Source organism: Penaeus chinensis, chromosome 2, assembly GCF_019202785.1.
Source record: "Penaeus chinensis breed Huanghai No. 1 chromosome 2, ASM1920278v2, whole genome shotgun sequence".
Taxonomy (NCBI): Eukaryota; Metazoa; Arthropoda; class Malacostraca; order Decapoda; family Penaeidae; genus Penaeus; species Penaeus chinensis.
Window position 1 is genome coordinate 21,519,504 of NC_061820.1, and position 17,500 is coordinate 21,537,003.

The 17,500-nt window shown below is 43.2% G+C and overlaps 1 protein-coding gene across 2 annotated transcripts in view; it reads left to right on the plus strand.

The window, feature by feature from the left end:
- Positions 1-12,702: 12,702 nt before the first annotated feature.
- The window catches only part of LOC125031516 (uncharacterized protein DDB_G0271670-like), a 22,804-nt gene continuing 18,006 nt past the window's right edge, over positions 12,703-17,500 (plus strand). The window contains exons 1-2 of one of the 2 annotated variants that reach the window (XM_047622396.1): positions 12,703-12,751; positions 14,530-14,724. In XM_047622396.1, coding sequence (XP_047478352.1) covers positions 12,718-12,751; positions 14,530-14,724 — 229 coding nt within the window. In that variant the 5' untranslated portion in view covers positions 12,703-12,717. Of the gene's footprint in view, positions 12,752-14,529; positions 14,725-16,257; positions 16,366-17,500 lie in introns of those variants that run through there. The other variant, XM_047622403.1, reaches the window with a different exon arrangement.

Consider the following 17,500-nt stretch of genomic DNA (forward strand, 5'->3'; position numbering starts at 1 on the left):
CCTCTCGGCCGTCTTGGCCAGGCAGCTGAACAGAGAGATGGGGCGGTACTTCCCCGGCTCCTTTGGTTTTGGGGCGGGAACTATGGTTGCCCTCTTCCAACTCTGGGGTAGAGTGGAAGTTTCCCAGGACTTGTTGATGAGTTGCAAGAGTGCACGCTCACCTGCTAGTCCTAGGTGGGAGATAACGGGGTATGAGATCCCATCAGAGCCTGGGGCTGTGTTGGAACTGGTTTTATAGGCTTTCCTTAGTTCCCTCAGAGAAAAGATAACGTCTGAGTTATCTGGTTCGGCTGCCCTTTCTCCGATCTGAGCGTGTCTGTCTGGCTGTAGACGCTCTTGTCTTGCCCTCAGCTCGGCTGGCAGACTGTTGCTGCTCGTTCTCGCAGAGAACTCGTGCGCCAGTCTGTTAGCCTCTGCTTGGGGGTCGTGATGGGTGCACCTCGGGGCTGAGCGGCTGGTAGCTCGCTTGACCCGTTACCACAGCTCTGAAAGGGTGGTTTAGTGGTCGAAGGACTCACACCATTCCAGCCACTTTTCCTGCCTGACTCTGTTGGCAGTTTCCTTGGCATCCGTGACAGCCTGCCTTAGGAGGGATAAGTTGTCAGGGGTTCTTTGCCTTCGGAATAGGTTTCGGAACATGTTCACCCTGTGGTTGACCTCCCTGATCTCGTCATTGAAGTACCAGGCGTCTTTGTGACTTCTGGACACAGGCCGAGTTTTGGGTATGGTCTATGAGGCTGCTTCAATAATGGCGTTTAGCAGGCTAGCTTCGAGCACATTTTCGCTTAGTGGGGGATCATTGCATCTCAGACAGAGGGCCAAGGCGTTTTGAAACGCCTGCCAGTTGGCCTTGTCTGTTTTCCATCTCTCTGATGACCTGGGTCATCCTGGGCCTTAAGTACTGGTGGGTGGCGTGGGGCACGCCCTCAGGGACCGCCGGCTGGCTTGGCCCAGCGTGGGCACGCCACGTTGGAGCTTGCCATGTGGGAGCTGTTTATACATACTTATATTGGAGCTAGCCACGTGGGAGCTATTTATATATACTTATATTGCTCGGCCACCTACAAACGCCTCGCCCTCGAGGCGTCTGATATTTGCCTCAAGGGTGACACAACCTGGCTGGTTCTTGACTTGTAAACACTTCGTTCTTGCGTGTGCTGTCCCTGATGCATCTTCGTGGCTGCTCGTCCCTGTCGTCGTCTTCATCTTGGTCCCTGGTAAATCCGTCTGTCCTCGACATCCACACGTCCTTGAAGGTCTCGCACAGATCCTCCTTGACTTCGGATTCGTTCTTGTAGTCCTCGACCAGGCCTAACTTGGCGGCTTACTCGCCCAATGCACGCTCCCGCAGATCTCATCCAGGTCCTTCTCGCTCGTACCGAGGTCCTTCTCACTCGTACCGACGTCCTCGTTGTCCTTGTCAGGATCAAGGGCGTCCGGCAGGAAGCGTCCTCTTCGAGCTCCTGGAGGTTGAGTGGATCTGCGGCATCCAGGTAAGTTCACAGCATTATATGTCGACTGGTACCTGCTCTGGCGAGTTCCTGGTCCTTCACTGGATCGACGGGCGTAATTATCCTAGTCTTTCTCGGTTTCTGACGATCTTTCGGTGACGTTTCCACAGCGTCCGAAGGTGACCGTTTCTGCAGCAGGGCCTTCTTCGGTACCATGACAGATATCGTGAACAAGATTATACACATAAGTGCCAAGATAGTAAGAGAAAAGAAAGACAACAGAGAAGAGGGGGTGTTAAGCGCCACTAGCCGATTATTTATATAATTTGCAGTTTTTATGGTTTCGTTATTTTTGTCTTCTTCTTTTTTTTGTGTTTTATTTTCACAAAGTTAAGGAAAAAAATAGGAGAGAGAGACGGTAACAGCGGTCCGTATGGACCAAGCTTGAACTGCTAATCGTCTCTGATAGACAGTAGGGTAACTAAGGGATGCGTCAACGGCATCCGCAAGGTTTTACTTGAACCAATTGTCGTAACTCAGAGAAGAAATGTATGTCACAAGTCACACATCACGACTTGACAAACTCGCGGGAGTGCGCGAGCGTGTGTGTGTAGGGGGGGTAGTGTGAGAGACAGTTAATGAGAGTGAAAGTGACCTCACACAGACCTGACATTGGTGCCAAACACGGAAATTAACGTTCATTTTACACAAATGCAATAAACTAGCTATAGAAGTAATACAAAATTATTTCAAGAACTACATTGAATTTAACATTTAATGATATGTGACAGAATGACGCACTAATGAATGGTGACTTCAAAACAATTCGCGAGCGAATCTTCTCAGGGAAACAACATGTCAAGCTGCGCATACAGACTTAAATTGACGAGGGGTCTCTCTACCCTAATTTGCCGTACTTTATGAAGCGAAATGAGCTGGGAAAATATTAATAACCCACTCTATCTGCGAGTCTGTGATGGGCGCTCATGCAATGCCCTACGGGTATTCATCATGAATCACAAATCGATGGGATTTACCCCAAACATGGCAGCGACGTCAAAGGAGTGAGCGGGTTGTGATTAATAAGCGAATCACGATTCTAGCTTAAGCCCTAGTCCTACATTATTTAACGGACGTAACAGTGGGTCACACCGGCTCAAAAAGTTGCCGAACGAACTAACGTCGGAGCGCGGATCTATTAGGTATATACGCAACCCCAAGTAATCAGGCATTCTGACACTATGATAAGGGTCACCAATGAACATTGTAACGGATGCTACACGTTATCCTATATTGTAACAATCTCGAAAACAATATACAGGAAATGAAAGCTGTTTCTCTTATCATTTCAACGTGTCAATCACTCAAAGTGAAAGTGGGGTCAGGTCACACAGCTGTCTCAAGCAGATGTGACTGATAGGTTTCACTCGGAGGTCAGGTCAAGACGGGAAATGGGTAGTGAGAAAATAATAATGATATGATGTTCATGAAAACAGTAAAATCATGAACGCGCTAAATTCGTTGCAATTGAAACAATATACTCTCTTATCACGAAAATTAAACAAATACGTAATAAATGAACAATATTCCTATTGTTTGAACCCATACCGTGATCACACAGTAATGTGATCTGAGGTCCGAAATGGAGAGCGTACCATTTGCTGTCAATTAACCTAACAAAACCAACGTGAGCGTAACTGCACATACAGCTTAACAATTTAGGGGGAAGGTAAAAGACAGGAAAAATGGCCCAAATATGTACTCACAACAGGTTCTGAAGACTTTTGGTCCGAGCGATAACCAGATTTCGGAGACTGTGAGTCCATTGTTGCGTTCCGAAAGGACGCAACTACCCCGCTGCTACCAGAGTGTAAAGGGTATTTAAAACACCTTATACATATGGTTTAGCAGGAGTAGTGAAAGGGACGGTTGGCTTAACCTCTTTTATTTAGAAGCGTAAGCAACACAGATAATTCACATGGATACAAGTCTGGGTAAGGCTTAGTGCTGGGTCAGGTCAACCCGGAGAAGGGCGCGGCGGCTGGCTCAGCAGCCAGCCCTGACCCGACACGCGGTCGGCCGGAACTCTCTGAAGTGACTCTGGGGACCTGGGTCATCCTGGGCCTTAAGTACTGGTGGGTGGCGTGGGGCACGCCCTCTGGGACCGCCGGCTGGCTTGGCCCAGCGTGGGCACGCCACGTCGGAGCTTGCCACGTCGGAGCTATTTATACATACTTATACACACACACACACACACACACACACACATATATATATATTCATATATACATATATGTGTGTGTGTGTGTGTGTGTGTGTTTGTGTGTGTGTGTGTGTGTGTGTGTGTGTGTGTGTGTGTGTGTGTGTGTGTGTGTGTGTGTGTGTGTGTGTGTGTGTGTGTGCACCTTGAACAGGTGTTGGCTGAGAGCTGGTGCTGCAGATGCTGGTGGAGGCTGCGGATATTGAGCAAGAACTTCATCTTCTGGAGGGCGAGCAAAGAGGGTGAGCAAGTCATCTTCTGACTGTAATCTTTCAAGGACCTCAAGAGGAAGACTCGATGATGCCAGACCCACCCTAGGATCAGTGCCAAACAATGCTTTGAAGGGATTGCGCTTGATACCGGAATGATGAGCAGAGCTCTTTTAGTGTTGAACAAAACAAAGGCCAACAGACCAATCCTGTGTCTTGATGTCTGCCATCCATGCATGCAACATGTTCTTGATGTCACTATTGGTTCATACTACTGAACCCTGGCTTTGTGGATGCCTTGGACCATGATGAGTTGTGGCCAAAGTTCTTTCAACTCTGAGATGACTTTAGCTGTGAATTCAGAACCATTGTCACTTTGCAGTATGTCAGGAGCTCCAAACAGGAGGAATATGTCAAGCAGTTGAAAGGCAACTTCAGTAACAATCTTTGATGTAAGTTCTCGAAGTATGACAAACTTGATGAGGTGGCACTGGTAGGTGGTAGGCCATGATCCACTTGAACTGAGCCTGAGGCAGTGACTGCATATCCACACGGTCAACTTGGCCACGGGAGTTGAATTCACTGCACAAGAGGGGCTTCACAACAACCCAGCAGTCTTATTTCGCTTCCTCTTTTCTTGGCATGTGATGCAAAGGCACTTGAATAAGTATCCTCAATGACCACATGGTAGACTGGTGATTCATCTACACTCTTGCGTTTCTTGATCAGCCTTTCAATATCTGCACACTGAAGAACTTCACACCTGCAAAAAATAATGTTCTCAATAATGCAAATAAATGCAGTAGTGAAAAGTTAATCAGTACCAAATTTCCACAGTACACAGATTTTAGTAACTGAATATCAATTTAGCCCCATAAGCTGAAGAATAAATCCATGAAGATTCATGAGATAAGAATATAATGGAGTTTTGTCAAAACATATACCCCCCTTTTCCCCGTTTCTTCTTTTAAGGTGTAATATATATACGCTTTTACTTCTGTTCATAAGTATATTTTTTTCTCGTTATTAAAGATTCATATTGTTTCAACTGCAACGAATTTAACGAGTTTGTGAGATTATCTTTATCGCGACCTGACCTGACCTTACTTTCTCTTTCTTCCTGTTGGTCGACGCTGTGAAATGGCTTGAGGGAGAGCTCGCTGTTCCCATTAATTTGGTTGTTTGAAATTGTTTGCACCATAGGAATATTCGTAGCATCGTTGCATTGCTCATTTGGTGACACGTTCTATCGGTGCTGTAACGCGATTTTATATACATTTATTATTTTGATCATAGTGTTAGAATCTTCCCCATATCATAGTGTTTAAGCTAGAACCGTTATTCGCTTGATAATCACACCCTTCTCACCTTCTAGAAGTCGCTGGCATGTTTGGGCAAATCCCAAGCAATTGTGTGATTCGTGATAGATACTCGTAGGGTATGTCACGAGTGCTCATCACAGATTCACAGAAAAGAGTGGGTTATTTATAAATTTACCCGACTCGTTCGCTTCGTATAGTACGTTATTTTTGGGTATAGACCCCCGTCGATGAAGTCTGCTTGCACAGCTAGACATGGCTACCTCGGGAGATTTGCTGACCCCGAGAAGATTTGCTAGCGGGAAAGCTTGCGAATATTTTCACGTCACCGTTCATTAGTGTGTCTTTCTGTCGCATATCATTAAATGTTGAATGTTGAATTCAATGCAGTAGTTGAAGTAATTTGGTATTAATTCCATTGCTAGTTTATCACATTGTTGTTAAAATGAACGTTAATCTTCATGTTTATCATACATTTTATGCTCTATGTGAGGTCACTCTCGATTTCATTCTTATTCACGCTCAATGTTGCGTAAAGATCCATGATGTATCTCTCTTTCCCGCGATTTGTCAGCCGTGACGAGTGACTAGTACATGATTTCTTACATTTCTTCTCTGTGTGACGACAACTAGTTCAAGTAAAATTTTGAGAATTGCCGTTGTCGTTCCCCTTATCTACTCTCATATCTATCAGAGACAGTTGGTAGTTCTAGCCAGGTCCTTGCGGATATCTACTTACGTTTCCCTCTCCTATTCCTTTTACAGTGTGTGTTTTTATATTTATATGTACATATATATGAATGATAAAACACACTACCGCGTTGATACTATGGTAGAAAAACCCACAATGTAGATTTATTGAAAGTGAGACTATAGTTTCGGAATCCACCTGGATTCCATCCTCAGGTCTGAAGAGGAAAAGGAGAGGAGGGAGTATAAAAGAGGGAGAGGAAAAGCAACGCGGGGCAGGTAAGGACAGACGAACGGAAGCGAAGGGAGATCAGACCAGGTCGGAGGGTCGGGCGGACTATGTGCAGGGTGGCCGGCATAAGGGAGAAGTCGGAGGATGTGGGAAGCGAGGAGACTGTCGGCATGAGAAAAGCTGCTGTTCAGGTTGGAATTAGGCATCAGCTTTATTAAGGAGGATTCCACCAGTCTACGGGCGTGGACATCAGCGGAAGTAAAGACAATTCGCGCCGCTGACCAGTCCATCTGATGGTCTGTGTCCCATTAATGGCAAAAGAGGACGTTGTTGTTGTGTCCCCTGGATACAGCGTACTTATGTTGAGACAGGTGCTTAGTGAGACTGTCGCCCGTCTCGCTTAAATATTGCTTATCACAGGAGGTACAAGGAACAGCATTGGTGCCCACCTTCGAGGAAGAGGGAGGACTGGTGTGGACCTGATTGCGACGGAGAGAGTTCACCTGGCGAAAGATCAGCTTGCAGTTTTGAGTGTGAAGAGAGCGGAGGAGAGAGTTGATCTCCTCAGTGTAGCGCAGGCTGAGGACAGGCAAGTGAGGAGTCTCTTTAGGAGAGGAGTCGTGGTAGAAGGTACGCCGTGGCCTGGATAACGCGACGTCGAGAACATGACGAGGGTAGCCCATTTTGGAGAACAAACGACGCAGGAAATCGATCTCTCCATCCAGGTACTGGGGGTCACAGATGCGGAGGGCGCGGAGGAACAGCGAAGTGGCAACACCTCTCTTTACATGGAGATAAAGTGTATGTACATATCACTATGCATAGGAATCCTGTATGTGGAGAAGGAGAAGCGGTCAGCAGAGCGACGTACTAGGGTGTCCAAGAAGGGGAGCTTATTGATAACCTCCCATTCCACCTTGAAACGGATGGAAGGGGAGAGAGAGTTCAGCTGGGTCAGGAAGTCCGAGAACAAGGCAGGGTCATGAGGCCAGAGAGCAAAAACGTCAACATACTTCATCCCAACCGATGGACGAAGGGAGATGGAAGGGAGAAGCTCAGACTCGAAGAATTCCATAAACAGGTTAGCTAAGACCGGAGAGAGGGGAGAGCCCATGGCAACACCGAAGGTCTAGGGGTAGAAGCGACCCTCAAAGGAAAAGGAATTCGACTCCACACACAGACGAATCAGCTGGAGGAAGACATTGGTGGGCAGAGGGAGACGAGGATCCTCTGGGGGGAGCCTCCTCTGAAGGAAAGCGAGGACGTCATCAACCGGGACCTTGTTGAACAGGGAGTCGACATCCAAGCTTATCATGGTCGCCGGCGGACTCCACGGACACGGGAGATGAAGTCCTGAGAGTGGCGGAGGTGAGCAAAAGAGAGAGACTTCGCCAGCCAGGCTGCCAGAGGGTGCGTCACAGATCCCCGGGAAGAGATGATGGGGCGCAGAGGCACGGCCGGCTCATCGGTTTTAGGAAGCCCATAGAAGTGAGGGAGACGAGGGTTGATGATCTGGAACCTCTGGTAGAGATTCGACTCCGGGAAAAAGCTGCTATCTCTTTCAGGCGACGGTGGAAAGTAGCAGCAATACGTTCACGGGGGTCGCTGGTCAGGGGGGCATAGGTGAAAGTGTCATCCAACAGGTCACGGGCATTCTGCAGGTAGGAGGCACGGTCGAGGATCACCACCGAGTTGCCCTTGTCAGAAGGCAAAATGGTGACATCCTCCCTCTGGGTTGCTTTTCCTCTCTCTTTTATACCCCCTCCTATCCCTTTCCTCTTCAGACCTGAGGATGTAATCCAGGTGGATTCAGAAACTGCAGTCTCACTTTCAGTAAATCCAGTTTTACATTGTGGGTTTTTCTACCATACATATATATAAATATAAATATGTATGTATATGTTGTGTTGTTGCGACAAAGGGTCACATGTGTATCCAGGGGGAAGCGGAAGGGATAATGGGGAAGGAAGGGGGGGTGATGTAGCTGAAGCAGGGGGGAATGGAAAGTGTTGGGAGGGAGTGGGAGGAAGGGGTGTAGGAGGAACATTAGTAGGAGGAGGATGGATGTCGGCAGTTACTTCGACTGTAGAAGGAATGGGAGCAGAGAGATTGAAGGATGATGAGGTTGATGGAGGTGAGGATCCGATAGAAGATTGGGTGGAATGTTTAGCTTGTCTTGTGCGATGAGTTGGGCGAGGAGGAAGTGTCTGGAATAGTGATAGTGATTGGAGTTTGTGGATTTAAAATGGCAAAGAATTTGACTGGAAGAGGGAGGGAATAGAAGTGGGATGAGAAAGAGATACTGAGGGAGATGCAGAAACATCTCGAGAGGGACGAACAGGAACAGAATGAAGGACAGCACTGATGTAGGGAGTAACAGAAAAACCTCGAATGTGAGAATTGCCACCTCAGACTTAGACTTGTAGATAAAATACATTATGGGAGCCACCACAATTGTCACATGTGCATAATTGTGCCTGACACTGAGGGAGGGAAGTTGATAGGCTCGCCAATATAAAAATAAAGGGGGAGGTAATGTCTATGGAAGGTAATCTTGGTAATACTGTTGGAAGACTAACGGCGGCCCATAGGGTGAATGGTGTAGCATTGTACTGATACTGTATCATAGTCCATGAGGCAGGTGAGTAAGTGTTCTCCACAGTCTGATCAATCTTTATCATAGACATAACAGTTTGTTGAGAGATATAGATAGTTTCTGTACAAGTATTGAGAAAGGGATGATGCTGGGCAGGAATGGGTTTGCCAGTGAGGCCTGTTGATAATGCTTTAGGTTGAGATTCAGATGTAACTGTAACAAGGCGGGAACAATCGGGATGGCTGCGGAAGGAAACTGTGCCTATTTGTTTTTAAAGACATTGCTGGAAGAGGAGGGTGTTGTCAGAGTAAGAGGCTGTAGAGGGGATCTCAAAAAAATCCATTTAGCTGGGCTAAACAGAGTATTCAAAAGGTTTGTAGAGGTGAGGGTAGTAGAAGAGCAGGGACGTGTGGAAGAGGGAGAGTGTTGAGGAGAGGCAGTACTGTGGAGAGGTGGACAATAAGGCTGCAGAGTAGTAATAAGGCAGGAGGGTTCAGTAATGAGAGGTGAAGTAGATGGTGGAAGAGGAATGTTTTCTGTAGATTAAGTGATGACCTGGTTGGGTGACTTGGACTGAACTGATAATACTCATTGAGGAAGGAGTAGTAATGTTCATAGTAGTGATCAAAGGAGAGCCTGGTGTCGGGGAATTGGAAGAATTTACACTTGTGGAGCTAGTTGATAATGGGGCAAGACTCAATGCTCTTATTAAGGGTACAAAATCCTCATTACTAGCCATGGTAAGCCAGAAGTACATTGGAGAGAGAAATAATATACCCCTCAGGGTCTCCTTGAGCTGTAAAGGTTAGACAGTATATTGGAGAAAGAAATAGTATACCCCTCAGGGTCTCCTTGAGCTGTAAGGGTTAGACAACTAAACAGGCGAATACCATGGTCCCGCCAGGCCGTTCACGACTGGCACAAAGTCAGTGTTTTATACTTTAACATGGCCCTCACACCTTTGGAAGTGGACAGTAGAAGGGGTTGTAAAAGAGAAAGAAACGGAAAGGGGAAGAAAACACAGCTAAAATTAAATGAAAATCTGAAGCAACGTAGTCTAACGGACAACAGGAAATTTACTTTTAATTTCCTGAATTATTTGTATCAAAATTATATCTATTATGTTGTGGAACATTTTGCAATAGGCTCCCTTCAGTTCTCGCAAATAACATATTTAAAGATGACTTTACCCACCTCCCCATTTTGTATTCTATTCTATAAATGCGACTGGTTAGTAACGTTGCATATGTAATCTAAAAGCAAACTATGTGATGGCAGTTTACCAACGTTCAGAGACTACTTTCAGTTGGAAACATATATACGTGTTCCATCAGCTTCAGATTTCCAATGTTATACGAGTTTCATGGTCTGGTTGCCTTTAAATTACTTTCCATTACTTCACATTCCTTACTGAAGACCTGGGGGAAGTAATTACGGTCCTTGCTTTCTTAGGTTTTGGTTTTCTTTTCTTTTCTTTTTTCAGCTTGAGAGTGAAATTCTACTTGAGTGGGCTAAGCCTCCGTTAGTGCTACCTATGTAGGCTTGACCTATTTTGGCTCCACCTACGTGGACTTTTAGCTCTACATGTGGGCTTGACCAGAGTTGGAGAGGGGAGGGGAGTCTTGTCCTGAATTGGATTAGGAGCAGGCTCCAAAGGGTTCAGTCTTCTCATCTTCAGGGTTGCAGCCAGGGCACTGTTGTACTGGTTAAACTAACTGCCTTCTCTACATCTTCACTGGCCCTATCGAAAGATCAGCTAGTCCACAGCAATCAGCAAAACATCATGCCCCTCTCATGAAAGAGACGAGGCTGTTTCTGTTTAAGAGCACTCACAAGGACAAGGAGCTCCATTGCATCGTAGGTGTCCGGTGAGGGAGAGGTGAGTCCTTTCTGAACAATGTCCGTAACAACAAATGTAGAAAAAAGTATGAATGGAAATAGATATCTTCACAAAGCAAGGGATGTATTTGACCGGTTTCAACTAAAAGCAGACCACCCACCTTGCTGAAATGTGGGACCAAAGAAGTGTGTTGTTAGCCACAGGGTCAAGAAGTTCAAGCCCAGACACTACAACATGGCTTCTTCTGCAGTAGTGATGGTTCAGTTGCATGAAATTCGGTAGCGAAAAATGTTCTCACATTATTACATATATATTCGTGTGTTTGCGCATAGACACATATATCCAAATTTTAAGAAATTATTATTCAATATATATTTACCAGTATTGTGAACTTAAATTCGCTAAAGCTGCAACACAGACTGGAAGATGTGTACGCTAGTGTATGTGTGGGCTGATACAATAGAGTTGAGTCACAAATGATGTAAATCTGGCAAGACTCGAAATCCACACTGAACCACGAGTGTCAGGTAAGGCAGCTGAACCCAGCATGTCTCGAATAAGCAGCTTCCCAGATCTGAAACAGGTAAACCAGGAGCAAGTGAGGCCTTGAGGGGGGCAACCAGAGTTCTGGGGGGGAAATAAGTTGAGCCGCCTAATTGATGCCCCTCGGGTGGCAACTCCCTAGATCACTACGAGAGGCTGGAAAAAAATCTGCAATATTCATCAATCGAACAGTCAGTGTTCTGTGTACTGTGTCCCAATAAATCAAATAAAAATTGACAAATCACTGTAAAATTCAAGTATGTTTCCAAGATAGCGCTATAGTGTTGTTGCACCCATTGAACAAATTGCCAAATGTGTATTTCATAACTGTCAATGGCTTATGAATTTGCTTCTCCATATAAATAGCATAAATAAAGGTGGCTGAATGTAGAAATGCACAACATGCAACTACTGTTGATATCACAACAAAATAAAGAGAGGTCACTCGATTGCCTTCGTCAGTTGCCAAACAGTGGATAACATTTGTGAGTAGTAATGAATTATATGAACAAATCATATGTATGAATGAACATAATTTCAAGATATGTCATTAGCAACTTTAGGCTGCCTGTAGTGGTGCCGGTCTCACTGAATACATTCTTAAGAGTGGGTTTCATAGGTGTATCACAACAAAAAGACAAATAAAAACTGTCTGCTTCGTATGTAACAGTCTAAAAAGTACTTGCTTAAGTAGATGTCAACCTTAAAAAGTACTAAATTATACTAAAAAGATATGGAATCCGTAATAGTAATTTTGTTGCAGTCATCTGAACTACAGTAGAGTTGCCAAATATGCTTTAAGACTGTGTCTTTATTGTATGATTTTTTTTTGTTTAGACCTTGTCAAGTTATGTTGCTATTTGTAGCCTTAGTCTTTATATGAGAAGGGAAACCCCAACAACTGCACCATAACAAATGCTCCAGAACTGGATGAAAACTATTCAACAGCTAGAATAAAAACATTTGCTAATTTCCGTTTGGCAACTCATCCTGTTCACATTTTCTGTAATGTTCGCATATAGTATGATAGCCCAAATAAGTGAGAAAATAAATTAATATATAACATTCGTAAATTGCGAAAAGGCATGTATATACAAGGATGGAACAGCAACCATTAAGCTCCATATAGAAACCGGTTAAATACCAATTTAAAAAGGTGTTAGACAGGGCGACACCATCTCACCAAAACTTATTACAGCATGCAAGGAGCTAGAATGGAGAGGAAAAGGTATCAAAATAGGGGACGAACATCCAAACAATCTAAAATTTGCAGACGATATTGTTCTATTTAACAAGTCAGCAAATGAGATACAACAATTATTAAATGTATGTTCAGCAGCGGAGTTTAGTTCGAACGGACACTTAGACTGGGTAACCGCTAGAGGTAGTTGTAGTACATATATTTAGGGCAACTCACACAGATAAATACATCCAGTGAAGATGAAATGAGGCGACAAATTAGGTTAGATTGAAGCGCCTTCGACAGACAGCATAGAAAGAGGCTTCTTACAATCATGTTTAAAAAGAAAAGTCTTAAATCAATGCGTCCTTCCAGCCATGATAGATGGGTCAGAAACATGGACTACGACCAAGATAATCGACCGGATACTGGTAAGTTCCCAGAGAGAAATGGAAAATTTAGTGCTGGGAATCAGCCTGAGAGATATGATGAGGGCAACATGGATCAAGGAACAGACCAAAGTGGAAGATATACCCAAGAGCGTTAAAAGGAAGAAATGGCAATGAGCAGGTCACATATGTCGAAAACAAGACGACAGATGGACAAAGACTGAGATATAACAATCAGGGCAAGAGCCAGAACCAATGTAGAGGTGGTGTGACAAGATAACGAATTTCGGAGGCCAAGGTTAGAAACAGAATACAAGAATGAAAATGTTGGAAGAGCTCTATACCCTACAGTGGAATGGTACAGGATGATGATGATATATATCTCTCTCTCTGTGTGTGTGTGTGTGTGTGTGTGTGTGTGTGTGTGTGTGTGTGTGTGTGTGTGTGTGTGTGTGTGTGTGTGTGTGTGTGTATACATATATTTAATGACCTCTTCCCTCTACTCACCCTCAACTTCCCCTGGTACACAGCACTGCTAGTTATCGCCCGTGCCAGCTTTGACCTGCGCCCAGAACAGAATGAGAATAACAAAGTGCCTCTAGAACAAGCATTTCCGACTCTTAACTTACTCTCGCCGATCACTGTATAACTACATGTAAAATTATATCTTGGTTATACTCAAAATGTTTGTTAGAAAATACTTATTCTGAACGATATTGTAATCATTATTATTGCCGATACCGTAGTTATAAAATGTTCACGATTTAATTTTACCGACAGTTTCCCCTTAACATCATGTGACCACAGGAAACTATGGAAGCCATTAAAGAGAGCCTACATTGATACTCATAAAGAAGATTAATGTTTTCCATTTCTTATGTTTCGTAACATTTTCATTTTCGTTCAAAAACGACCTGTGTCGAAATCACACTGATCTCAGCATCGGCTCAGTCAACACTTCAAGTTCACACAGGCCTCATGGGTATAGCAAAACACTCCTCCTTGGGCACCTCTGCCACACTTGTCCTGTACTCTGACTACCATTCTCCCGTTGTAATAAAGTGCAGAATATGTGACAACTTTAACTCAACTCCCAGGAACCAAACAAGTGCCATCAAAGCGGGAACATAACCTCCCACCATCTTGCATTGGTGATAAACTTATTGGGATCTCTCCTTCTATATTACATTGGTGGCAGCACAAGTGGGATAAACTTCCTACTGTATCACCACACACACACACACACACACACACATATATATATACATATACATATGTATGTATATACGTATGTATGAATTATATATATGTATATATATATATATATATATATATATATATATATATACACACACTCATATGTGTGTGTGTTGTGTGTGATTGATATGTATATATAGATGACTAATATGAGCTTGTTATTTCATTATTGGAAGTAACTGTCCAGTAAAACTACAATCGGAAGAATCTCCTATAAAAAGCTTTAGCATTGTAACAATGCGATTAGAAAGCATATACGTCCGTATACACTTTAGAGATACTAGAATATGCTAATGCACCTCAGCATGGATAAGATTAAGTAGTTATTTCATTACGCAATAAGAAATTAGATAGATGAAATCCGTTAAAAATTATATACATATATAAATAATGGCATTGAAGGCTGACACTGATACCTAAAGAATATTTACAAAAATTTCGGAACAAACGTAATAATGTTTTTACCCCGCAACCATTGAGAAGCGAATTCTAAGTTATCCCGGTATCATTATCATTACAGAAATTATGTAACTCGTGTAGTTTTCTTCACTTAAATAATACAGTCTATCGGTGTGAAGAGATAGCCCTACAGTGCCGAACCGGAGACTCCATTTGGAAAACTCGACTTCCAATAACAGTCTCCGCCATGTTGTTTGTTTTCAAGTTGAGCGGAAGGCAAACACTCGGAGGATCCCGCGACGTCCACGAGCCACCGCCAGGGATGGAGAACCTCGAGTCCGTGTTGGAGGAGCTAGAGAGTGAGTATTGAAAACCGGCTTCAGCTTGACGTGTAAATTAGGGACGTGGGCGGACCAAGAGAGGTCTTGGAGTAGGTTGAAGAAGGGGGAAGTAGAATTTCTTGAGGACGGACGGATATCTCGCCTGTCTCCTTCCTCCTCCGCCTCCCTCTCTTTCCCTTTTCTTCTTCCCTTTTTTTATCGGCTTGTTTCCCAACTGTTCTCCAATCCCTTTTCTTGACACTCACCTAATAATCGGTCCTTATCTACCTTTCTCCCCAGTAGACTCGCATTTCATACTCATTTTTCCAATTTACCTTACTCTTGTTCTGTCTTTCATCTTTTTTCGTGCCTCACACTTCGTTTTTTTTCTGTGAAGCTATATCTAATAAGGGTAAGGCTTGTTGGCTTTTGCTTGAGAGCCAGTGGCACACAGGCAACAAGAATGATTTAATATCCAATACTCTGAATTTTCCCAGTTAGTGTTAGATTGATATGAATGGATTTCAACCCAATGTCAGCAGGTTTATGTACTGCCCCTTTTAGATTTTAGTGAGTTTGTTACATACAAGTGGCTCCATGTTTGCTCAGCCAGCAAGGAGTCTATCAGTTGGCCCTAGTGACCCATCCTGATATCCCCCATTCCTTGAATTGGTGGGAAAATGTGTTTTTCTTTCTAATACTATTAATATTGATATTATCATTCTTATTGACATTATGATTATTAAATTGTAATTAAAATAACATCAAAGGCAATAAAATAATAAAATTGAAGATTTTCAAAACTCAAGGAAAAGGGTAAACAGGTGAGATAGGTATGACAAATAACTGACTCCTCAGTGACTAAGCACTTTTAGAGCCATGTATGTGTAAAGATAAGAGTTAACTTTTATTACAGAGGGCAATGGCATTGTAGTCTTGCTACCCATGCTCATTGGGTTAATCAGAGAGAAATCTGTTTTGTCTGTCAATTCTGAAAACTCTTTTTAGACTAATCCCAGCTCCATAGTTCCTTTGCCTGTCTAGGCTATCAAGTGCACCATTTCTATTTTGAAGTGACTTTATTTACAGTAACAAAATGTAATGTCTATGGACAAGTTTTACAGGAGTTCTAGTTGTGTGTGCAGAGAGGAATCTCACTCTACCCTCAGCAGGGTAGAGTGCGAATGAAGTGTGGGAGAGCCCGATGCCAAGTCTGTCCGACGCACTCTCCTGCCATGAATTCAAGGAGGATTTTTTGTTTTCCTGGAATTAGATGATATAGTGATTGATTCAGTACTTTGATTACAGCGGAGTTCAAGACTTCTATACTGTGCGCCTGCGACCGGAACTCCTGGGAAAAGAGTCAGTAGATGTCACATTACGATACCGTAAATGTAGCCACAGCTTCTATGTTTTGGCATATTGGAGCAGAGAGATTTCCCTCACAGTTTATTATCAAGTACATTAGTACAGAAAACTGCCTGTGTAGTTATTAGAAAAACTCCTTTTTTATGATAGCCAAGGCTACTGTATTTTTAGCTTTCTTTCATTGATCACAAATTATAAAACTAGGTGCTGGATATCACCACTCAGAGACTAAGTCCACAACACCCTCACACAGCCAGAGTTCCTATTGTCGATGCAGGGTGCTTGCTCCCTTGTCTAGGCAATAAATAGAAGGTAGGAAAGGTTAGGTTTGTAATTTTGGGTTTGTACGATAGCTTGGTTTTTGGACTTCATTTCTAGAGGGTGTGTCGCTCTCGGTAAAAAATACCAAGCTACTTTGTAGCTCCCATCAGATAAATGGGTATATATTTACATAATGAATCAGAAATAAAAGGCTGCAACAAATATTGTGTCAATTCCATTGCGGGGGAGGGCTAGGGAAATACGTTTATTGGGTGGGGGACAAAACTTGCAGGTTAGGAAAGCTAGGAGTGCCCCCAAGGCTGTTGGATGTAGTAATTGGGATTTTGTCTCAGAGGGGTGCAGTCACTCTATATATTCTCTAATGCAAGGAAAAGGGTAAATAGGTTAGATATGTAGGACTAATGATTGACTTCTTGGTTACAAATGTGTTTTTCCAACAAAAAGTTTGAGAGTTGATCTGCTATTTAGTTACTCCAACTTGCTGGTCACTTGGTGAACAGAACCATCACCTAGCCACTTCATTTCAGCTATAAACATGTTATCTATGGGGGTTTGTTCTGTGGTTGTATAGAGGAAAGAGAAGTGTGTATTGTAATATGCTGCTAGAAATTCATTTTAAGATATACTCAAGCTCCTTTGCGGAATTTGGAATTAGAGTCTATGATTGATGAGGTCAAGTGAATTTCGACATAAAGATAATAAGCACACTTAAAAAGTATAAGTATGTGAAATGCAGCACCAATTTAAAAATCATATTAATTGAAATATATTTGATTATTATTATTTGTGTAGTTGAGTATTCTTTTCTTAGCAGATAACACTCCCTTGCCATGCCCGTTTTTCTGATTTCAAAACCATGCATATCATCCACTTCTACTTCTGACCAACTAGTAGATTATGTAAAATCTGTAGTTGAGGGAAGTGTAAAAGATAAAGTTACCAACAAGTTGTTATAGAAAAAAGGCTCATGTATTATATTAGTCTTTCATCATTATTATCTCATTTTCGTCATGCACATAATGCAGCCTCATCTTTATATGGGTTTCACAGGCTTTTCATAGTCTGTATTACCAGCACTTCTTGTCAGTTGTGAGGCTCTCATCAATATTTTAGAAATAAGGAAAACATTTGGGTTTTAGTAGGAATGCATGGCATCTCTTTATGA